Source organism: Protomyctophum bolini (genome assembly GCF_963924005.1).
Source record: "Protomyctophum bolini genome assembly, chromosome: 12".
In the NCBI taxonomy this organism is placed as follows: Eukaryota; Metazoa; Chordata; class Actinopteri; order Myctophiformes; family Myctophidae; genus Protomyctophum; species Protomyctophum bolini.
Window position 1 is genome coordinate 5,227,663 of NC_137873.1, and position 25,335 is coordinate 5,252,997.

General features: G+C 41.7%; 1 protein-coding gene across 1 annotated transcript in view; it reads right to left on the reverse strand.

Moving 5' to 3' along the window:
- The window catches only part of LOC308325585 (insulin receptor-like), a 19,641-nt gene extending 8,511 nt beyond the window's left edge, over positions 1 to 11,130 (reverse strand). Inside the window, exons 1-6 of the mRNA XM_080778122.1 lie at positions 11,063 to 11,130; positions 10,115 to 10,272; positions 5,952 to 6,150; positions 2,821 to 3,140; positions 1,944 to 2,083; positions 422 to 581 (exon numbers count right to left, since the gene is read on the reverse strand). Coding sequence (XP_080634248.1) covers positions 422 to 581; positions 1,944 to 2,083; positions 2,821 to 3,140; positions 5,952 to 6,150; positions 10,115 to 10,250 — 955 coding nt within the window. The 5' untranslated portion in view covers positions 10,251 to 10,272; positions 11,063 to 11,130. The remainder of the gene's footprint in view (positions 1 to 421; positions 582 to 1,943; positions 2,084 to 2,820; positions 3,141 to 5,951; positions 6,151 to 10,114; positions 10,273 to 11,062) is intronic.
- Between the last annotated feature and the right edge of the window lie 14,205 nt (positions 11,131 to 25,335).

Here is a 25,335-nt window from a genome sequence, read left to right on the forward strand (position 1 = left end):
ATTAGAAAAATGACCATAAAGTCGCGCATGTTCTGAGGGGCGTGGCTACCGTTACAGTCTATGAACGGGATCCCCCTCCCACTCGAGTCAAAATAAAAACCAACGAAGAAGAAGGGGGGAAGTCCCGCCTCGTTGTCTGGGCCAGCCAATGGTCAAACTGGGCTCAAACGGATCTTGAAAGATGGCGACTTACAGTGCAAGGGATTTCAGGCTTCATTTTACGTTCATGTTAGACCCGGGGAACGCTTTGTCCATATTTTTTACAGTCTATGGTACTTACTCAGGTCCTGGACGTAGAAGTGGGTGGGTTTGACCTCATGTACTTACTCAGGTCCTGGACGTAGAAGTGGGTGGGTTTGACCTCATGTACTTACTCAGGTCCTGGACGTAGAAGTGGGTGGGTTTGACCTCATGTACTTACTCAGGTCCTGGACGTAGAAGTGGGTGGGTTCGGTCCAGGAGCCGTTGCCCGCCAGCGACGTGGCCCGGAGCTTCACCGTGTAGTTCCCAGGGTGCACCACTCTCAGCAAGCAGCCATTGGCCGTTTTGTACATGTTCCTCGACACGCAATAGTTTAGATCCTGGAAACAAACAAAACCCATATTATAAGCATATAGAATGCATCATATTATATGTACTGTATTTGATTTCATTTATTTGATTTGCACAACATACATAATATACTAGTTATTTCCAAAGGAAAGAAGGCCATTTAGTTGTTGTGCCGGTGAGGTTAAGAAACCCTAGAGGGGCTTATGCGAGAACCTCACCGTTTACATGAACATGATACATTATTAGTGTACATTAGTACATTAAAAACAACAAACAAACAAAATAAAATCAAGAAAACCCCAAAATAAATGAAAACAGACGATATAGTAAAAGAAAAGAAAGAAAACTGGACGAAGCAAATATAAAAGTACATACTGTACTGAGCAGAAAAAGCAACGACATAATGCTACTACTCTTGTGAAAGGAAATGAAAAGAGTACTGAATTTACTGGATGTATACATACACACAAATATATATATATTGCATATAGGGAGAGATCATCATATTACACACACACACACACACACACACACACACACACACACACACACACACACACACACACACACACACACACACACACACAGTATATATATATAATGTGCTTTAACAGAAGGACAATCAAAGTTGTTTTTCTTTTAATTTTGTTTTTCTAGGCTAGGGCAAATAACAGTCGGCAAGAACAAGTCAGACAATACGCAACGTTCGCCATGGTAACTAAAAGACGTGCACGGAGGCAGCAGTGCTAGAACCACCGCTCCATTAAGGCCATTATCAACCAAATGGTCCAGTTTCAAAACAACATCTTGTTCCTGGCAAAAGTGTCCGTGGGAACAAACAGCTGCAGCATGTACCAGTGTGGGTGGTTTCATGGTCTGAATGAGTGCAATTAGACTCTCAACTCTCAAATGACTAGGTTTGTGTGTTTTTTTTTGTTTTTGTTTGGTTAAATTGATAGATGCATGCAAATAAAAGTGTGTGTGTGTGTGTGTGTGTGTGTGTGTGTGTGTGTGTGTGTTCTCTCTCTGGGGGCGTAAATGTGTGTGCATGTTAATATTTTGACATTTTTTGACACTTTTTTTTTTTACTTATCCTTCAATAAACGGGTGAAATCTATGTATGTGCCCTTCGCATATTTGCCTCACAGGAAAGCAAACAGTAGAGATACCACCCATGTATTTAAACTTATTTTGTAATAGCAAAAATTATTAATTCATATTTAGTTAAATCAATATTTTCTCCTGCAATAATCAATAATGAAAAGTTTTTTTATCTGCCCCAACCCTACTTGCTACTAGTAATAGAAACTTGTGTTTGTGAGTACGTGTACGTGTGCACGTGCGTGCATGTGCGTGTGCGTGCGTGTGTGCGTGCGTGCGCCTCCTCTCACCTCAGTATCCCCCAGTCTCCTGTACTGGACCTCATACAGGATGATCATGCCATTGGGACTTTTGGGCTCCTGCCATTTGATGTGCACCGTGTACTCTGACACCTCGTAGACGATGGACCCCACGATGTCATCAGCTTTGTCTGAAGGAAGAGAAAATGAATGGCTCTCTAGGGTGCAAAGACGTATTGGCGAACAATAGCCTCACACCGATGATACGATAACCTTTCAGCATTTCTCTCTACCCGTGTGGAGGATATCAATTCCTGCGGTGCTCTTTCAAGGAAGGTATCTGATTTCATCTTTTTGTTTTATTAGATCAGAGTATAGTGGTGCCATAGGAATATAAGGCCAGGGACATAAAACATAGAACAGAGATCAGCGGTCAGGACCTGGATTGAAACCCATGACATTTATGGTATGAATGGTTATTTATTATCCAGATTCAGTTCAACAAACATTTGCTCAAGGACATGCACTGTCATTCTCTGAGGGTAAGCTAGGGTTAGATGTGCACATAAAATATTAGATAAGTCAACTTACAAAGACATTCCGTCCTGCCTTTATCCCGAGTGCATTACCTGAAAAATCCCTTATAGAGATTATAAGAGGACGCTAGACATCCCAAGATGCTAGGCTTGATTTACAGTTTACCTGCTATTTGTAATACGGTATAGGATTCATTTCTTGGCACAGTGTTTACTTGACTGCTTTCTCCGTGGATAAGCTAAATGCCTAAATTGTTCATTTAAAATGTAAATAAATGCTAATGCTCGTGCTAATGCATGAACCTAGTTATATTTGCACTAACTGGATGTGTTGTTTATACTGTATCTCCTTGTACATACTGTGCACATGGCAAATAAAGGTGAGTCTTTACCCTCGGGCATGGTACGGGCGCTGACATAGGCGGCCATGCTGCAGCGCAAGGGGTCGGTGGGGTGGTTGCACGCGTGGACCTCTATCTGGTAGCTGGTGAAGTGCCGCAGGTTGGAGATGACGGTGGACTCCTTGGCGTTGGCCGCCACCGTCACCACCGACTTGGTGCTCTCAAAGCTCTCCTCCCCCTCCTCCACGTCCTCCTCCCCCTTGTCTCCCCCGGGCCTGCGCGTCCTGCCTTCTGGCGTGCTCGGGGCGGTGGTGAGGAACGGAAGGGTACGATTGGCGATGCCCATGGCTGACCGCCGCTGTCTGTTGGGTCTGTGGTGTGGGGAGAGAAGCGTGGTCGTGTCATGCTGGCTCTGGGCTAAATGTCACCTCACGGAAATAAACATGTACACATGCAAAACTAAGAGCAGCGAGTACACCCTGTACAACTTTTAAAGTCGCCAGGGATTCATCGGATCGTAAAGGCACTTCAACACTAGTACATGAGTCTCACACACGGGATCACAGGGATGAGTCTCACACAAGGGATCACACACACTGCAAGATATTATCCCTCATCACCGAGAGTAGAACCCTGCGAGAGTAGAAGTCAGCGGGAACCTGTGGTACCCATAGAGGTCCCAACGCAGATCTTATTTCCCCTGGGTACAGAGTCTCTTTCTCTCTCTCTCTCCCCCGTCTCACTCTCTCTCCCTCCCTCCCGTGTGTTCCACGTGCTCGTCGCAAAATAAACACTCTGTGCAATTCCTCTCAAATACTGTACAGACAGAGAGGAGTTTCATTGGGAGAACTAACGTATGCAGAGGAACATGCTATTCCTGTCAGTTCTGCTCCCTGCAGCACAACCTGTAGATTTCACCCTTTCTGCCCGACTTGAATCTTGATAAGTGATCTGGTCAATCAGAACCACCTTCAGTTTGTTCTTAAACGAGTTCAGAGGAGAAAGTTGTAAACCAGTAGAATATTTGTCCCAAAGTGTAGTACCTCTGTATCCAATAGAAAACTGACCATGACTAGTACGATAAAGGGGGGGGGATGGAGATGAGTAGCCTGTCTAGTGTTGTATTTGTGGACTTGAGAATGTTTGAAAGTAATTAACTAAAAGGCCTGGGGATGGAGTTGGGGTATGTTTAAGCTTGTAAATAAGTGTTAATCTGGAAAAAGTTGAGCATTTTGAAAAGTGCACGGAGCAGAGTGATGGAGTTGTTTTGATAAAGTAACAAATGTCTTCTGGAGTAGGTAAATGGTGTGGAGGTAAGAGACATAAGTGCTGGCCCAGACCATATTGCAATATGTTAAATGTGGGTAAATCAAGCTGTAATATAAAGTAAGCAAACAGTTTTGATTGACCAGACCACTCATTTTTCTGATGACACCAAGCGATCAAGAAACTTTGTTGGAAACTAGATTGATGTGTTCTTTCCAGCTGAGTTTCTCATCCACTAAAACTCCTAAGAATTTTATAGAGGAGACGTGAGATATCTCAGTGTCATTAATACTTCCCATCTGTGAACACGTTCAATTGTGTACCCAAGCCAGATTGAACCCTTAGGGCTGTATTTTGCATGTCTTAAGTACCAGGTCTTATTCCCTAACTTGAGTAAACTAAAGACCTGGAGGCGTGATCAATGCCATTTGGCTATTCTGAGTGGCCAAAGAGCACGCAAAATACAGCCCCTAGTGTCTGTGGTGGTGCCAGGAACCACCCAGACGCCAAAACAGTGACTTGCGAATGTGTTTTGTGGATACAATTACCACCTGAACGTGCATAGGGTGTGATAATCTATTGACTGGTTTGTAAATTACGTATAACTTGTGCACCAGACAGAGACAAAGCTATTGCACGTTGCCCATGAATGGCATTATGTAGAGGATCTTAATACTCAACACAAGAGGGTGCATGTGAGCCTTAACTGACAAGGGAATGTGACCAGAGCACAAAGTCAAATGTTTTGTTAAAAGCTTAAAGCGCTATAATTATTCTCATACTGTAGTACTCATTGCTATAGAGTATAGAGTGTTTGTTCAGCAACAGGGGTCCCCCCCCCCCATCTTTCCAGCTCTTCCATAAACAGAAAATCAGCTTCAATTTTATATTGTTCAAGTTCCAATTTCGTCTGGTCAATTCTTCGTATAATCACTTGTTAAATCTAGAACCTGTGTGAGTTCTCTTTCCCGATTAGATACAATAGGTATCCTGATGTATAAATGCATGTTCTGCTTAATATAGAGCTGGAGAGACGGGGAGACTCTGTTATGGTTACTGAACAAACATCAATGAGTACTATCAGAATATGGAGCTAGTTAATACTTAATCACTTACACTACCTTTACATTGATTGGCACACTTTAAAAAACTTTCAAAGCAGGTAAAAAAGAACAGTTCAAAGCTTTTGCTCTGACTTCCATATATGGTATTCACTCTTGTGTACAGACAGCCAGAGAGGCATGACCATTCATTACAAGGAAATATGTCCAATATGTGACCAACAAATAACAGCTTGTGTGTCTGGTTTCCATGGTAATGAAGCCTATCTATCACGCACCTGGCACCATCCATGCCTCTTGCAAAAGATAACTGACCAACTGACAATGTTGACATACGGTTGATTGGACATACAATTAAAAACGTAACTTTATGGATGATGTTTTAGCGTGTTTGCTTTCATTTGTAATCTTGTTTTATTTGGAAGAATAAGCTGTGAGGCAGAGGAAGGTAAAAAATAAATACACCATCAAGCACAGTCTTATGGGAACCAATTGATATTTCCTTGAAGATTTGACAATTATGAAGAAGGAATCTAATATTCCTGGTGCAATGAGAGTCGTAAGCGGAATATCGGATATACAATGCGGATATACAATGGATATACAATGATAGCGGATATACAATGATATACAATACGGATATACAATACGGATATACAATGATATTTATATATCATTGTCCATGTCGAATGTCATGTTTTTATGTTCTATGTGGACCCCAGGAAGATTATCTGCTGCTATGCACCAGCTAATGGGGATCCTAATAAAACTCTAAAACTCTAAACATCCTAAAACCACTGTGCCTACACAAGCTTCCAGTTCCTTGCAAACGAGAGCTCCATAAGTCTTACTTACTTTATCTCGAAGACCTCGTTGTGAAGATAATTCTCAAAGGTTTTGCGGTACTCCGAGTCCTCTTTCTCCTTCTTCAGCTCCTTGTCGGTCTTGGGACAGGAGCAGCAGCGAGTCCCGTGTCCATACTCCTCTGTCTGGTTCCACTTGTGCTCCTCGTCACTGTCCACCTGGGTGGGCACGCGCGACGGCAGCTTCATCCCTGCAGCCCAGGAAGGGTTGACACTGAGTGCACGCAACATTACTTATTATTAATACTTATTGTAGTATTTATGGCCCGGTATAGTCCAATTTTCTCATGTCTATTCAGAACAATCATACTTGTACAGATTCAAGTTGAGGCAACTGTAACATGTTTTACAATGAAGATAATAATATCTTTCGATCCACTGTTCCATAATAATTTATCGTATCGTATGTGCAGTGCACACATCCACGCACCATAAGTCAGTCAATACATATATAGATTTTTATAAACAGATATCCTGGATATGAATTCAGAGTATGAAAGGCGAGGTGCAATATGTTTGGTTTCAGAAGTGTTCTGGTTTCAGATTGTAGTCGTTGAGTAGTACTGACCAATTACAATTGAACGGGCTTTGGTAACACGACTTTAGCATCCAGGTAAACGGTCTATGTGGCGAGAAAAAGAGGCGGAATGCAATTCCTGAAATACAATCCAGTCAAAACCAGCTCGAAACCCATCGATATCGCCAGATGAACTTTTATCCCGGTGTAAACTTCTAGTCATCTCCCAACTCCGACCGGACACATGGTAGTGGAAGGCGTGGCCCGGATATCCACTGGCTACAACGGAAGCCCAGAACCATTGGCCCTTACCCCCGGACAGTAAATCCTCATCAGACAATAGCCAATGGGTTCCTAGATAGACAGAAACATACAGTACAGTCGAACTCTGAACCGTAGTAGCCTTGCCAAGCCGGGCAGGAGCCTATCTCCTGTTTCTGTAGCTTGAGGCAGCTTGATGTACAAGGACACCCCCTGGACATGACGCTAGTATGTCGCAGGGACTTACCCCCAATCCATCCTATATACAGTCTAGCGGCGTCTATATACAGTCTAGCGGCGTCTATATACAGTCTAGCACGGTCTATATACAGTCTAGCGGCGTCTATATACAGTCTAGCGGCGTCTATATACAGTCTAGCGGCGTCTATATACAGTCTAGCGGCGTCTATATACAGTCTAGCACCGTCTATATACAGTCTAGCGGCGTCTATATACAGTCTAGCACCGTCTATATACAGTCTAGCGGCGTCTATATACAGTCTAGCGGCGTCTATATACAGTCTAGCGGCGTCTATATACAGTCTAGCGGCGTCTATATACAGTCTAGCACCGTCTATATACAGTCTAGCGGCGTCTATATACAGTCTAGCGGCGTCTATATACAGTCTAGCACCGTCTATATACAGTCTAGCACCGTCTATATACAGTCTAGCGGCGTCTATATACAGTCTAGCGGCGTCTATATACAGTCTAGCGTCGTCTATATACAGTCTAGCACCGTCTATATACAGTCTAGCGGCGTCTATATACAGTCTAGCGGCGTCTATATACAGTCTAGCGGCGTCTATATACAGTCTAGCGGCGTCTATATACAGTCTAGCACGGTCTATATACAGTCTAGCACGGTCTATATACAGTCTAGCGGCGTCTATATACAGTCTAGCGGCGTCTATATACAGTCTAGCGGCGTCTATATACAGTCTAGCGGCGTCTATATACAGTCTAGCACCGTCTATATACAGTCTAGCACCGTCTATATACAGTCTAGCACCGTCTATATACAGTCTAGCGGCGTCTATATACAGTCTAGCGGCGTCTATATACAGTCTAGCAACGTCTATATACAGTCTAGCGGCGTCTATATACAGTCTAGCGGCGTCTATATACAGTCTAGCGGCGTCTATATACAGTCTAGCGGCGTCTATATACAGTCTAGCGGCGTCTATATACAGTCTAGCGGCGTCTATATACAGTCTAGCGGCGTCTATATACAGTCTAGCGGCGTCTATATACAGTCTAGCGGCGTCTATATACAGTCTAGCACCGTCTATATACAGTCTAGCACCGTCTATATACAGTCTAGCACCGTCTATATACAGTCTAGCACCGTCTATATACAGTCTAGCACCGTCTATATACAGTCTAGCACCGTCTATATACAGTCTAGCGGCGTCTATATACAGTCTAGCGGCGTCTATATACAGTCTAGCACGGTCTATATACAGTCTAGCACGGTCTATATACAGTCTAGCGGCGTCTATATACAGTCTAGCACCGTCTATATACAGTCTAGCGGCGTCTATATACAGTCTAGCGGCGTCTATATACAGTCTAGCGGCGTCTATATACAGTCTAGCGGCGTCTATATACAGTCTAGCGGCGTCTATATACAGTCTAGCACGGTCTATATACAGTCTAGCGGCGTCTATATACAGTCTAGCGGCGTCTATATACAGTCTAGCGGCGTCTATATACAGTCTAGCGGCGTCTATATACAGTCTAGCGGCGTCTATATACAGTCTAGCGGCGTCTATATACAGTCTAGCGGCGTCTATATACAGTCTAGCGGCGTCTATATACAGTCTAGCGGCGTCTATATACAGTCTAGCGGCGTCTATATACAGTCTAGCGGCGTCTATATACAGTCTAGCGGCGTCTATATACAGTCTAGCGGCGTCTATATACAGTCTAGCGGCGTCTATATACAGCTTTTGTCCTCACACGTCTCATATTGGCCATTGACAATGAAAGGAGAAATGCACGTCATATGTAGACGAGCAAATGGGCTAACCAATCACATACATTCAGTTGTTTATGAGATGATGTACTGTATGATGATGATGTATAATAATTAAGAATACACACACACGTGTGATTTTATTTTATTGTATTCATCAGTATCTGCAATAATGCAGCTGGTGTGTCCTGATTTTGACCACTTTCAATCTGGTGTCCCTATTTTGGGTTATGTTATTTATTATATAGGCAAAAGAGATGATAGGTTCTCAAATAGAAACAAATTTTCAAATCGATTGTTTCTTTTTACAAAATATTGGTCAACTCAAAACATCTGTCAGGATGTAGAAGACATTTTTTGAATCTGGTACCCAGGGCGGTACCCAGGATATTGAAAAATAGCAGATCTACAAGCTCATAGCGCGCAAACCGAGTGACGCGCTACGCGCTTGCAGGTCTGCTATTTTTCAATAGCTAAAGCATAACATGATGCCAACACCAAAATGGGTTCAACAGCTAAAACATAACATGACACTGCAGAGGGAGTGCATAGCGTGTAGTTTGACACGGCAGAGGGAGTGCATAGCGTGTAGTTTGACACTGCAGAAGGAGTGTGTAGCCTTTTGGTGTTTTAAACATTGTGTTATAATTTATCTATTGAAAAAATAGCAGACCAACAAGCTCATAGCTTGTAGGTCTGCTGCTTTTGAAAAATCATAAGAATGCGGCGCAAATCTTTGTATATATATTCTTTCAAAGTGAATGTTTTTTAACTCAGGTCTAAATGGGTTAATGCTTTCGCGTGAAGCCATAGCATGATCAAGGAGGGAGTTCATTTACAAAAGAACATGACTATTTATTTTTATTCTTTTGATGGTAAACATGCTGGCGGCCAGTCTTTTTGACCCGAAGACAACGCATGCAAAGGTTTAAAGAGCAACTGTTTGTGGGGCTGATATGGTTCCCGTTTCGCATTTGAGTAAATGGTGCGCTGTGACTGGCCAGTCGCTGTGATTGACAGCCTACACCTAAACCTAACCCTAACCTTAACCTCAGTAAAACTATACCTAACCCTAACCTCAGTAAAACTATGCCTAAACCTAACCCTAACCTCAGTAAAACTATACCTAAACCTAACCCTAACCTTAACCTCAGTAAAACTATGCCTAAACCTAAACCTGACCCTAACCTCAGTAAAACTATACCTAAACCTAACCCTAACCTTAACATCAGTAAAACTATACCTAAACCTAACCCTAACCTCAGTAAAACTATACCTAAACCTAACCTCAGTAAAGCATACCTAAACCTAACCTCAGTCAAACTAGCGCAGTGGCTGGGGGGCGTTTCCAAGAACCCGAATGCGAAACGGATACCATATTAGCGTTTGTGGGACGTACGGTTGACGTAGTGTTGCTCCTCGTGGGACAGCAGGCTGGTCAGGTGGGCCCCGTGGACACGACACTCCCTCTCAGCCGCGTCCCAGCTCTTCCTGGTGGGGAAGTAGCGTAGCAGTGACCCTGGAACTTGTGCCATCCGTAGTCACATGTCTCCGTGTCTGGTGAGAGGGAGAGAGGAGGACACGTAGCTCATGAGTTTACCTTCTTCGATGTGTTATCCTGCATGGACTTAAGTTATTTAAACAAAGGAAAGGAAAGGAAAGGAAAATGAGTGATAGTTTTGAACCAAATGGACCCTCACAGGTTAATGTACACATGAACACATGGATATGGGTCCATCTGCACTCTTAAGAGTGCAGATGTTCCATTAATGTTCCATTAAAGTCAGTGAGCTTCCCAAACCCTATTCCTTAGTTTCCCAAAACAGGGACCCATATGCGGGTCGCACACCAATTTGTATGGGTCGTGAGTAAATTCCCCCTTTTGTTGTTTTTGTTTCCAACCTGTATATATTTTGTATTATTATAAAGAGATGATACGCATGGAAGAATGGTGGTTCTTTAATGCATTTTGACCTGAGATCAGATTCCAAAAATGTCTTAAATCCTGACAGTTTAAAAAAATAGCAGACCTACAAGCTCGTAGATCTGCTATTTTTCAAGCTTGTAGTGCTTTTAGGTCTGCTATTGAACACTCTTTTTTTAACCTGACCAATAACAGTAGCTTATCTGTCCAATACTTTTTGCCTATTAACCAATAACATTAGCCTCTGTCTAATACATGTTTTAATTTTATTATAAGAGGTCTTTAATACAAATACAATATTGAAATAAGAATACCATAGCAGCATACTGGGCTCAACATTGAGTTTGCAATCACAGAAGAACTACCATCAAAACATTAAATTATAACAAGTTATAGTTGGTACAATATATATATAGCACATACCTGTAAGAACAGACGAATAAAACACATATTTGTAGTTGGAACTGGTCCACTGCTTCCTCAGACTGTCTGTGGTTAACACAACACAAACAGTAAACTCACTTTATTTTCGTGCAAAAAGAATAACACTGCGTGACGTCATCACTAGTCCCCGTGATAAACCAAAAGCTGTTTACAAAAAGATTCATTGCTCTCAGATAATATTATCATAATGACCCAACGTCATATGTATATTAGACACTGTATGCTTCAATTTACAGCTGAAATGAACACTCTTTCATAACAGAAACATAAAATAACATCACAGCGTTTTCAAAGAGCCGCCTCACCTCATAGGAACACGGAATCCACTGAGGTAGCTACGGTAACACCACTAGGACATACAGAGCGGCAGCTACGGGAACACCACTAGGACAAACAGTGTGATATGCAGTGAACCAAAGTGCTATATAAATTATCTTAGTTTGCAACAACAAAACAATGTCTGGTACTGCTCAATAAGGGGCAAATGAACAACTCAATTTAACTAACTATTTAACTCTGTTACACTGGGCACTTCAAAATAAAAATATCCCAAAGCAATGTAAATAAACAAATAAAACCAGCAAGTGTCCCCGGCAGTTACAACAATATAGTGATGTTGTGTTTTAACAGTACACAATGAACATGATGGATCTAAAAACGAATCCACTAGAGAGATAGAGATATTACCCACCTGTCAGTTTCAGATCGGGACACAGAACTTGTAGCTTAGAGTAACAAACAGTAGTCCCTTCCTAACATTTGAGAATATATTTTGACCTCCCTCTGGAAAAAAATAAAAACAACCTTACCAAATTTCCATTGGGTTTTGTAGTCTCGTTGGTCTGCTGGTTAACGCAGCCCATTTGAGTTTGAACGGCCCGGGTTCGCAGCCGCAGTCAAGAACACGAGACCGCGGACCAAGGATTAAGGATCAATATAGAAATATATTTTACTCTCTGACTCTGAAGAAGACGCAAAACCGAAATAAAATCCATCCATCCATTGTTTTTCTTTTACTAGTCCCTCCTGCTGCTCTCATGACTCTCATAATGCTCCGGGGAATCCCAACTAACTCTCAGACGACAGCTAGATGCATAGATGCATAGAGGCATATGTAACAGGGTGGGTGCTCTATAGCTAGGCTACGGCCCCACCATGTGGTCCCCGGATGTTACTGCCTCTGTAACTATATGCCTGTGGCAGCCGTGGCCTGATACTGGGAGGTCGCCGGTTCGAATCAGCGGTCCGACATTTTAAAATTACAACTGTTGAAGTGCCCTTGGACAAGGCATTGAACCACTAACATGAAATGTTCTATGAACAGGGCTTGGCTGTAAACAAGTATCTGAAGTATCCTGGGTAAACTTGATTTGCATGCATGTCTCCCCTGACTATCTGTTATGCACACTATCTGTGCGTGTGTGCGTGCGTGCGTGCGTGCGTGCGTGCGTGCGTGCGTGCGTGCACGTGTGATGTGTGACCACTATACAATCACATGTTAAAAAGAATACTGTTAGAAACCATTGTAAAAATACATCTGAATGCATTTCATGTCAAATGTAAAATGCGTGCGTGCGTGCGTGCGTGCGTGAGTGAGTGCGAGCGAGCGAGCGAGCGAGCGAGCGAGCGAGCGAGCGAGTGATGTGTGTACCATAATGCTTGCTCAGTGGGTGGGTCCGGGGGTCCGCGGGGGGTCCGCGGGGGTCCGCGAAGGGGTCCCCGGGCGTATCGGGAATCTCGTTGCGACCGGGCCGCCCTCGGGGACTCAGCCCCGTGCCCGGGTGGGGGTCCGCGGGGGTCCGCAGGGGGTCGCGAAGGGGTCCCCGGGCGTATCTCGGCCGTCTCTGGTCCGAAAGAAAGAAAGAAAGAATGAAAGAATAAATAAATAAATAATGAATTAAATAATGAATTAAATAATGAATGAATGAATGAAGGAATGAATGAATGAATGAATGAATGAATGAATGAATAAATGAATAAATGAATAAATGAATAAATAAATGAATAAATGAATAAATGAATAAAGAAAGAAAGAAAGAAAGAAAGAGAAAGAAAGAAAGAAAGAAAGAATAATTAAATAATGAATGAATGAATGAATGAATGAATGAATAAATGAATAAATGAATAAATAAATGAATAAATTAATAAATTAATAAAGAAAGAAAGAAAGAAAGAAAGAGAAAGAAAGAAAGAAAGAAAGAAAGAATAAATAAATAAATAATGAATTAAATAATGAATGAATGAATGAATGAATGAATGAATGAATAAATGAATAAAAAAATTAATAAATGAATAAATAATGAATTAAAGAATGAATAAATGAATAAATGAATAAATGAATAAATGAATAAATGAATAAATGAATAAATTAATAAAGAAAGAAAGAAAGAAAGAAAGAAAGAATGAAAGAATAAAAAAATAAAAAAATAATGAATGAATGAATGAATGAATGAATGAATGAATGAATGAATGAATGAATAAATGAATAAATAATGAATTAAAGAATGAATGAATGAATGAATGAATAAATGAATAAATGAATAAATGAATAAAAAATGAATAAATGAATAAATAATGAATTAAAGAATGAATAAATGAATAAATGAATAAATTAATAAATGAATAAATTAATAAATTAATAAAGAAAGAAAGCAAGAAAGAAAGAAAGAAAGAATGAAAGAATAAAAAAATAAAAAAATAATGAATGAATGAATGAATGAATGAATGAATGAATGAATGAATGAATGAATGAATAAATGAATAAATAATGAATTAAAGAATGAATAAATGAATAAATGAATAAATGAATAAATGAATAAATGAATAAATGAATAAAAAAATGAATAAATGAATAAATAATGAATTAAAGAATGAATAAATGAATAAATGAATAAATGAATAAATGAATAAATGAATAAATGAATAAATTAATAAAGAAAGAAAGAAAGAAAGAAAGAAAGAAAGAAAGAAAGAATGAAAGAATAAAAAAATAAAAAAATAATGAATGAATGAATGAATGAATGAATGAATAAATGAATAAATAATGAATTAAAGAATGAATGAATGAATGAATGAATAAATGAATAAATGAATAAATGAATAAATGAATAAATAAATGAATAAATGAATAAAGAAAGAAAGAGAAAGAAAGAAAGAAAGAAAGAAAGAAAGAATAAATAAATAAATAATGAATTAAAGAATGAATGAATGAATGAATGAATGAATGAATGAATAAATAATGAATTAAAGAATGAATAAATGAATAAATGAATAAAGAAAGAAAGAAAGAAAGAAAGAATAAATAAATAATGAATGAATGAATGAATGAATAAATAAATGAATAAATGAATAAATAATGAATTAAAGAATGAATAAATGAATAAATGAATAAATGAATAAATGAATAAAGAAAGAAAGAAAGAAAGAAAGAAAGAAAGAAAGAAAGAATAAAAAAATAATGAATTAAAGAATGAATGAATGAATGAATGAATAAATGAATAAATGAATAAATGAATAAATGAATAAATGAATAAATATATGAATAAATGAATAAATAAAGAATAAAAAAATAATGAATTAAAGAATGAAAAATGAATTAAAGAATGAATAAATGAATAAATGAATAAATTAATAAATGAATAAATAAAGAATAAATAAATAAATAAAGAATGAATTATATGAATATATATGAAATATATATATATATATATGAAATATATGAATATATGAATGAAAGAATGAATAAATGAATAAATGAATAAATGAATAAATAAATAAATAAATAATGAATTAAAGAATGAATAATGAATTAAATAATGAATAAATGAATAAATGAATAAATGAATAAATGAATAAATGAATAAAGAAAGAAAGAAAGAATAAATAAATAAATAATGAATTAAAGAATGAATGAATGAATGAATTAATAAATGAATAAATGAATAAATAATTAATTAAAGAATGAATAAATGAATAAATGAATAAATGAATAAATGAATAAAAAAAGAAAGAAAGAAAGAAAGAAAGAAAGAAAGAATGAAAGAATAAAAAAATAATGAATTAAAGAATGAATGAATGAATGAATGAATGAATAAATGAATAAATGAATAAATGAATAAATATATGAATAAATGAATAAATAAAGAATAAAAAAATAATGAATAATGAATTAAAGAATGAATAAATGAATAAATGAATAAATGAATAAATGAATAAATAAAGAATAAATAAATAATGAATTAAAGAATGAATAATGAATTAAAGAATGAATAAATGAATAAATGAATAAATGAATAAATGAATAAATGAATAAATGAATAAAAGAATAAAGAAAGAAAGAAAGAATAAATAAATAAATAATGAATTAAAGAATGAATGAATTAATGAATTAATAAATGAATAAATGAATAAATAATGAATTAAAGAATGAATAAATGAAAAAAGAAAGAAAGAAAGAAAGAATGAAAGAATAAATAAATAAATAAATAATGAATTAAAGAATGAATAATGAATTAAAGAATGAATAAATGAATAAATGAATAAATGAATAAATGAATAAAGAAAGAAAGAAAGAATAAATAAATAAATAATGAATTAAAGAATGAATGAATGAATTAATTAATAAATGAATAAATGAATTAAAGAATGAATAAATGAATAAATGAATAAATGAATAAATGAATAAATAAAGAATAAATAAATAAATAATGAATTAAAGAATGAATAATGAATTAAAGAATGAATAAATGAATAAATGAATAAATGAATAAATGAATAAATGAATAAATAAATAAATAAATAATGAATTAAACAAAATTAAAGAATGAATGAATGAAGAAAGAAAGAAAAAAAGAAAGAAAGAAAGAAAGAAAGAAAGAAAAGAATAAAGAAAGAAAGAAAGAAAATATTGATTGTCGGTGTGGTTTGTTTGTTTGTGGGTGTGGCTTGATTGATTGTGGGCGTGTTTTGTTTGTTTGTGGGTGTGGCTTGATTGTTTATGGGCGTGTCTTGATTGTTTGTGGGTGTGGCTTGATTGTTTGTGGGTGTGACTTGTTTGTTTGTGGGAGTGGCTTTGTTGTTTGTGGGTGTGGTTTGTTTGTTTGTGGGTGTGGCTTGATTGTTTGTGGGTGTGACTTGTTTGTTTGTGGGAGTGGCTTTGTTGTTTGTGGGTGTGGTTTGTTTGTTTGTGGGTGTGGCTTGTTTGTTTGTGGGTGTGGCGTTTGCGGGTGTGGCTTGATTGTTTGTGGGTGTGGCTTGTTTGTGGGTGTGGCTTGTTTGTTTGTGGGTGTGGCTTGTTTTTTGTGGGTGTGGCTTGATTGTTTGTGGGTGTGGCTTGATTGTTTGTGGGTGTGGTTTGTTTGTGGGCGTGGCTTGATTGTTTGTGGGAGTGGCTTTATTGTTTGTGGGTGTGGTTTGTTTGTGGGTGTGGCTTAATTGTTTGTGGGCGTGGCGTGATTGTTTGTGGGAGTGGCTTTATTGTTTGTGGGTGTGGTTTGTTTGTTTGTGGGTGTGGCTTGTTTGTTTGTGGGTGTGGCGTTTGCGGGTGTGGCTTGATTGTTTGTGGGTGTGGCTTGTTTGTTTGTGGGTGTGGCGTTTGCGGGTGTGGCTTGATTGTTTGTGGGTGTGGCTTGATTGTTTGTGGGTGTGGCGTTTGCGGGTGTGGCTTGATTGTTTGTGGGTGTGGCTTGTTTTTTGTGGGTGTGGCTTGATTGTTTGTGGGTGTGGCTTGATTGTTTGTGGGTGTGGCTTGATTGTTTGTGGGCGTGTCTTGTTTTTTGTGGGTGTGGCTTGATTGTTTGTGGGTGTGGCTTGATTGTTTGTGGGTGTGGCTTGATTGTTTGTGGGTGTGGTTTGTTTGTGGGCGTGGCTTGATTGTTTGTGGGAGTGGCTTTATTGTTTGTGGGTGTGGCGTTTGCGGGTGTGGCTTGATTGTTTGTGGGTGTGGCTTGATTGTTTGTGGGTGTGGCGTTTGCGGGTGTGGCTTGATTGTTTGTGGGTGTGGCTTGTTTTTTGCGGGTGTGGCTTGATTGTTTGTGGGTGTGGCTTGATTGTTTGTGGGCGTGTCTTGATTGTTTGTGGGTGTGGCTTGATTGTTTGTGGGTGTGGCTTAATTGTTTGTGGGTGTGGTTTGTTTGTGGGCGTGGCTTGATTGTTTGTGGGAGTGGCTTTATTGTTTGTGGGTGTGGTTTGTTTGTTTGTGGGTGTGGCTTGTTTGTTTGTGGGTGTGGCTTGATTGTTTGTGGGTGTGACTTGCTTGTTTGTGGGAGTGGCTTTGTTGTTTGTGGGTGTGGCTTGATTGTTTGTGGGCGTGTCTTGATTGTTTGTGGGTGTGGCTTGATTGTTTGTGGGTGTGGCTTGATTGTTTGTGGGCGTGTCTTGATTGTTTGTGGGAGTGGCTTGTTTGTGGGTGTGGCTTAATTGTTTGTGGGTGTGGCTTGATTGTTTGTGGGTGTGGCTTGATTGTTTGTGGGTGTGGTTTGTTTGTTTGTGGGCGTGTCTTGATTGTGGGCGTATCATGTTTGTTTGTGGGAGTGGCTTGTTTGTGGGTGTGGCTTGATTGTTTGTGGGAGTGGCTTGATTGTTTGTGGGTGTGGCTTAATTGTTTGTGGGTGTGGTTTGTTTGTGGGCGTGGCTTGATTGTTTGTGGGAGTGGCTTTATTGTTTGTGGGTGTGGTTTGTTTGTTTGTGGGTGTGGCTTGTTTGTTTGTGGGTGTGGCTTGATTGTTTGTGGGTGTGACTTGTTTGTTTGTGGGAGTGGCTTTGTTGTTTGTGGGTGTGGCTTGATTGTTTGTGGGTGTGGCGTTTGCGGGTGTGGCTTGATTGTTTGTGGGTGTGGCTTGTTTTTTGTGGGTGTGGCTTGATTGTTTGTGGGTGTGGCTTGATTGTTTGTGGGCGTGTCTTGATTGTTTGTGGGTGTGGCTTGATTGTTTGTGGGTGTGGCTTAATTGTTTGTGGGTGTGGTTTGTTTGTTTGTGGGTGTGGCTTGTTTGTTTGTGGGTGTGGCTTGATTGTTTGTGGGTGTGACTTGTTTGTTTGTGGGAGTGGCTTTGTTGTTTGTGGGTGTGGCTTGATTGTTTGTGGGCGTGACTTGATTGTTTGTGGGTGTGGCTTGATTGTTTGTGGGTGTGGCTTGATTGTTTGTGGGCGTGTCTTGATTGTTTGTGGGAGTGGCTTGTTTGTGGGTGTGGCTTAATTGTTTGTGGGTGTGGCTTGATTGTTTGTGGGTGTGGCTTGATTGTTTGTGGGTGTGGTTTGTTTGTTTGTGGGCGTGTCTTGATTGTGGGCGTATCATGTTTGTTTGTGGGAGTGGCTTGTTTGTGGGTGTGGCTTGATTGTTTGTGGGAGTGGCTTGATTGTTTGTGGGTGTGGCTTGATTGTTTGTGGGTGTGGTTTGTTTGTGGGCGTGGCTTGATTGTTTGTGGGAGTGGCTTTATTGTTTGTGGGTGTGGTTTGTTTGTTTGTGGGTGTGGCTTGTTTGTTTGTGGGTGTGGCTTGATTGTTTGTGGGTGTGACTTGTTTGTTTGTGGGAGTGGCTTTGTTGTTTGTGGGTGTGGCTTGATTGTTTGTGGGCGTGTCTTGATTGTTTGTGGGAGTGGCTTTATTGTTTGTGGGTGTGGCTTGTTTGTTTGTGGGCGTAGCATGTTTGTTTGTGGGAGTGGCTTGTTTGTTTGTGGGTGTGGCTTGATTGTTTGTGGGTGTGGCTTGATTGTTTGTGGGCGTGTCTTGATTGTTTGTGGGTGTGGCTTTGTTGTTTGTGGGTGTGGCTTTATTGTTTGTGGGTGTGGCTTGTTTGTTTGTGGGTGTGGCTCTATTGTTTGCCCACAAATAAACAATCCACAAACAAGCCACACCCACAAACAAGCCACCCCCACAAACAATCAAGCCACACCCACAAACAAGCCACACCCACAATCAAGACACGCCCACAAACAAACAAACCACACCCACAAACAAACAAGCCACACCCACAAACAAGCCACTCCCACAAACAAACATGCTACGCACACAAACAAACAAGCCACACCCACAATCAAACAAGCCACACCCACAAACAAGCCACTCCCACAAACAAACATGCTACGCACACAAACAAACAAGCCACACCCACAAACAAACAAGCCACACCCACAAACAAGCCACTCCCACAAACAAACATGCTACGCACACAATCAAGACACGCCCACAAACAAACAAGCCACACCCACAAACAATCAAGCCACTCCCACAAACAATCAAGCCACTCCCACAAACAATCAAGCCACACCCACAAACAAGCAACTCCCACAAACAAACAAGCCACACCCACAATCAAACAAGCCACACCCACAAACAATCAAGCCACACCCACAATCAAGACACGCCCACAAACAAACAAGCCACACCCACAAACAATCAAGCCACTCCCACACAAACAATAAAGCCACACCCACAAACAAACAAGCCACACCCACAAACAAGCCACTCCCACAAACAAACATGCTACGCCCACAAACAAACAAGCCACACCCACAAACAATCAAGCCACTCCCACAAACAATCAAGCCACACCCACAAACAAGCAACTCCCACAAACAAACATGCTATGCCCACAATCAAGACACGCCCACAAACAAACAAGCCACACCCACAAACAAGCCACTCCCACAAACAAACATGCTACGCCCACAAACAAACAAGCCACACCCACAAACAATCAAGCCACTCCCACAAACAATCAAGCCACACCCACAAACAAGCCACTCCCACAAACAAACATGCTACACCCACAAACAAGCAACTCCCACAAACAAACATGCTACGCCCACAATCAAGACACGCCCACAAACAAACAAGCCACACCCACAAACAATCAAGCCACTCCCACAAACAATCAGCCACACCCACAAACAAGCAACTCCCACAAACAAACAAGCCACACCCACAAACAAACAAGCCACACCCACAAACAAGCCACTCCCACAAACAAACATGCTACGCACACAAACAAACAAGCCACACCCACAATCAAACAAGCCACACCCACAAAGAATCAAGCCACACCCACAATCAAGACACGCCCACAAACAAACAAGCCACACCCACAAACAATCAAGCCACTCCCACACAAACAATAAAGCCACACCCACAAACAAACAAGCCACACCCACAAACAAGCCACTCCCACAAACAAACATGCTACGCCCACAAACAAACAAGCCACACCCACAAACAATCAAGCCACTCCCACAAACAATCAAGCCACACCCACAAACAAGCAACTCCCACAAACAAACATGCTACGCCCACAATCAAGACACGCCCACAAACAAACAAACCACACCCACAAACAATAAAGCCACACCCACAAACAAGCCACTCCCACAAACAAACATGCTACGCCCACAAACAAACAAGCCACACCCACAAACAAGCCACTCCCACAAACAAACATGCTACGCACACAAACAAACAAGCCACACCCACAATCAAACAAGCCACACCCACAAACAATCAAGCCACACCCACAATCAAGCCACGCCCACAAACAAGCCACTCCCACAAACAAACATGCTACGCCCACAAACAAACAAGCCACACACACAAACAAGCCACTCCCACAAACAAACATGCTACGCACACAAACAAACAAGCCACACCCACAATCAAACAAGCCACACCCACAAACAATCAAGCCACACCCACAATCAAGACACGCCCACAAACAAACAAGCCACACCCACAAACAATCAAGCCACTCCCACACAAACAATAAAGCCACACCCACAAACAAACAAGCCACACCCACAAACAAGCCACTCCCACAAACAAACATGCTACGCCCACAAACAAACAAGCCACACCCACAAACAATCAAGCCACTCCCACAAACAATCAAGCCACACCCACAAACAAGCAACTCCCACAAACAAACATGCTACGCCCACAATCAAGACACGCCCACAAACAAACAAACCACACCCACAAACAATAAAGCCACACCCACAAACAAGCCACTCCCACAAACAAACATGCTACGCCCACAAACAAACAAGCCACACCCACAAACAAGCCACTCCCACAAACAAACATGCTACGCACACAAACAAACAAGCCACACCCACAATCAAACAAGCCACACCCACAAACAATCAAGCCACACCCACAATCAAGACACGCCCACAAACAAACAAGCCACACCCACAAACAAGCCACTCCCACAAACAAACATGCTACGCACACAAACAAACAAGCCACACCCACAATCAATCAAGCCACACCCACAAACAATCAAGCCACACCCACAAACAAGCCACTCCCACAAACAAACATGCTACGCCCACAAACAAACAAGCCACACCCACAAACAATCAAGCCACACCCACAAACAATCAAGCCACACCCACAAACAAGACCCGCCCACAAACAAACAAGCCACACCCACAAACAATCAAGCCACTCCCACAAACAATCAAGCCACACCCACAAACAAGCAACTCCCACAAACAAACAAGCCACACCCACAATCAAACAAGCCACACCCACAAACAATCAAGCCACACCCACAATCAAGACACGCCCACAAACAAACAAGCCACACCCACAAACAATCAAGCCACTCCCACAAACAATCAGCCACACCCACAAACAAGCAACTCCCACAAACAAACAAGCCACACCCACAAACAAACAAGCCACACCCACAAACAAGCCACTCCCACAAACAAACATGCTACGCACACAAACAAACAAGCCACACCCACAATCAAACAAGCCACACCCACAAACAATCAAGCCACACCCACAATCAAGACACGCCCACAAACAAACAAGCCACACCCACAAACAATCAAGCCACTCCCACACAAACAATAAAGCCACACCCACAAACAAACAAGCCACACCCACAAACAAGCCACTCCCACAAACAAACATGCTACGCCCACAAACAAACAAGCCACACCCACAAACAATCAAGCCACTCCCACAAACAATCAAGCCACACCCACAAACAAGCAACTCCCACAAACAAACATGCTACGCCCACAATCAAGACACGCCCACAAACAAACAAACCACACCCACAAACAATAAAGCCACACCCACAAACAAGCCACTCCCACAAACAAACATGCTACGCCCACAAACAAACAAGCCACACCCACAAACAAGCCACTCCCACAAACAAACATGCTACGCACACAAACAAACAAGCCACACCCACAATCAAACAAGCCACACCCACAAACAATCAAGCCACACCCACAATCAAGCCACGCCCACAAACAAGCCACTCCCACAAACAAACATGCTACGCCCACAAACAAACAAGCCACACACACAAACAAGCCACTCCCACAAACAAACATGCTACGCACACAAACAAACAAGCCACACCCACAATCAAACAAGCCACACCCACAAACAATCAAGCCACACCCACAATCAAGACACGCCCACAAACAAACAAGCCACACCCACAAACAATCAAGCCACTCCCACACAAACAATAAAGCCACACCCACAAACAAACAAGCCACACCCACAAACAAGCCACTCCCACAAACAAACATGCTACGCCCACAAACAAACAAGCCACACCCACAAACAATCAAGCCACTCCCACAAACAATCAAGCCACACCCACAAACAATCAAGCCACTCCCACACAAACAATAAAGCCACACCCACAAACAAACAAGCCACACCCACAAACAAGCCACTCCCACAAACAAGCATGCTACGCCCACAATCAAGACACGCCCACAAACAAACAAGCCACACCCACAAACAATCAAGCCACACCCACAAACAAGCCACACCCACAAACAAGCCACTCCCACAAACAAACATGCTACGCACACAAACAAACAAGCCACACCCACAAACAATCAAGCCACACCCACAAACAAGCAACTCCCACAAACAAACATGCTACGCCCACAATCAAGACACGCCCACAAACAAACAAGCCACACCCACAAACAAACCACTCCCACAAACAAACATGCTACGCACACAAACAAACAAGCCACACCCACAATCAAACAAGCCACACCCACAAACAATCAAGCCACACCCACAATCAAGACACGCCCACAAACAAGCCACTCCCACAAACAAACATGCTACGCCCACAAACAAACAAGCCACACCCACAAACAAGCCACTCCCACAAACAAACATGCTACGCACACAAACAAACAAGCCACACCCACAATCAAACAAGCCACACCCACAAACAATCAAGCCACACCCACAATCAAGACACGCCCACAAACAAACAAGCCACACCCACAATCAAACAAGCCACACCCACAATTAATCAAGCCACACCCACAATCAAGACACGCCCACAAACAAACAAGCCACACCCACAAACAATCAAGCCACTCCCACACAAACAATAAAGCCACACCCACAAACAAACAAGCCACACCCACAAACAAGCCACTCCCACAAACAAACATGCTACGCACACAAACAAACAAGCCACACCCACAAACAATCAAGCCACACCCACAAACAATCAAGCCACACCCACAAACAAGCAACTCCCACAAACAAACATGCTACGCCCACAAACAATCAAGCCACACCCACAAACAATCAAGCCACACCCACAAACAAGCAACTCCCACAAACAAACATGCTACGCCCACAAACAAACAAGCCACACCCACAAACAATCAAGCCACACCCACAAACAATCAAGCCACACCCACAAACAAGCCACTCCCACAAACAAACATGCTACGCCCACAAACAAACAAGCCACACCCACAAACAATCAAGCCACACCCACAAACAATCAAGCCACACCCACAAACAAGCAACTCCCACAAACAAACATGCTACGCCCACAATCAAGACACGCCCACAAACAAACAAGCCACACCCACAAACAATCAAGCCACACCCACAAACAAGCCACTCCCACAAACAAACATGCTACGCCCACAATCAAGACACGCCCACAAACAAACAAACCACACCCACAAACAATAAAGCCACTAACCCTAACCCTAACCCTAACCCTAACCCACAAACAATCAAGTCACGCCCACAAACAAACAAACCACACCCACAAACAAACCACGCCAATCACGCCTATGAAATACAGCGTAGGACGTAGCGTGGGACGTAGGTCTCTACAGCGTAGGACGTAGGTCTCTACAGCGTAGGACGTAGGTCTCTACAGCGTAGGACGTAGGTCTCTAAAGCGTAGGACGTAACGTAGGTCTCTAAAGCGCAGGACGTAACGCAGGACGTAGGTCTCTACAGCGTAGGACGTAAGTCTCTAAAGCGTAGGACGTAACGCAGGACGTAGGTCTCTACAGCGTAGGACGTAACGTAGGTCTCTAAAGCGTAGGATGTAGGTCTCTAAAGCGTAGGACGTAGGTCTCTACAGCGTAGGACGTAGGTCTCTAAAGCGTAGGACGTAACGCAGGATGTAGGTCTCTACAGCGTAGGACGTAAGTCTCTAAAGCGTAGGACGTAACGCAGGACGTAGGTCTCTACAGCGTAGGACGTAACGTAGGTCTCTAAAGCGTAGGATGTAGGTCTCTAAAGCGTAGGACGTAGGTCTCTACAGCGTAGGACGTAGGTCTCTAAAGCGTAGGACATAACGTAAGTCTCTAAAGCGCAGGACGTAGCGTAGGACGTAGATCTCTAAAACGTAGGACGTAACGTAGGACGTAACGTAGGACGTAGGTCTCTAAAGCGTAGGACGTAGGTCTCTAAAGCGTAGGACGTAGTCTCTACAGCGTAGGACGTAACGCAGGACGTAGGTCTCTACAGCGTAGGACGTAACGTAGGTCTCTAAAGCGTAGGACGTAGGTCTCTACAGCGTAGGACGTAGATCTCTAAAGCGTAGGACGTAAGTCTCTAAAGCGTAGGACGTAACGCAGGACGTAGGTCTCTACAGCGTAGGACGTAATGTAGGTCTCTAAAGCGTAGGACGTAGGTCTCTAAAGCGTAGGACGTAGGTCTCTACAGCGTAGGACGTAACGCAGGACGTAGGTCTCTACAGCGTAGGACGTAACGTAGGTCTCTAAAGCGTAGGACGTAGGTCTCTACAGCGTAGGACGTAGGTCTCTCAAGCGTGGGACGTAACGCAGGACGTAGGTCTCTACAGCGTAGGACGTAGATCTCTAAAGCGTAGGACGTAACGTAGGTCTCTAAAGCGTAGGACGTAGGTCTCTAAAGCGTAGGACGTAGGTCTCTACAGCGTAGGACGTAAGTCTCTAAAGCGTAGGACGTAACGCATGACGTAG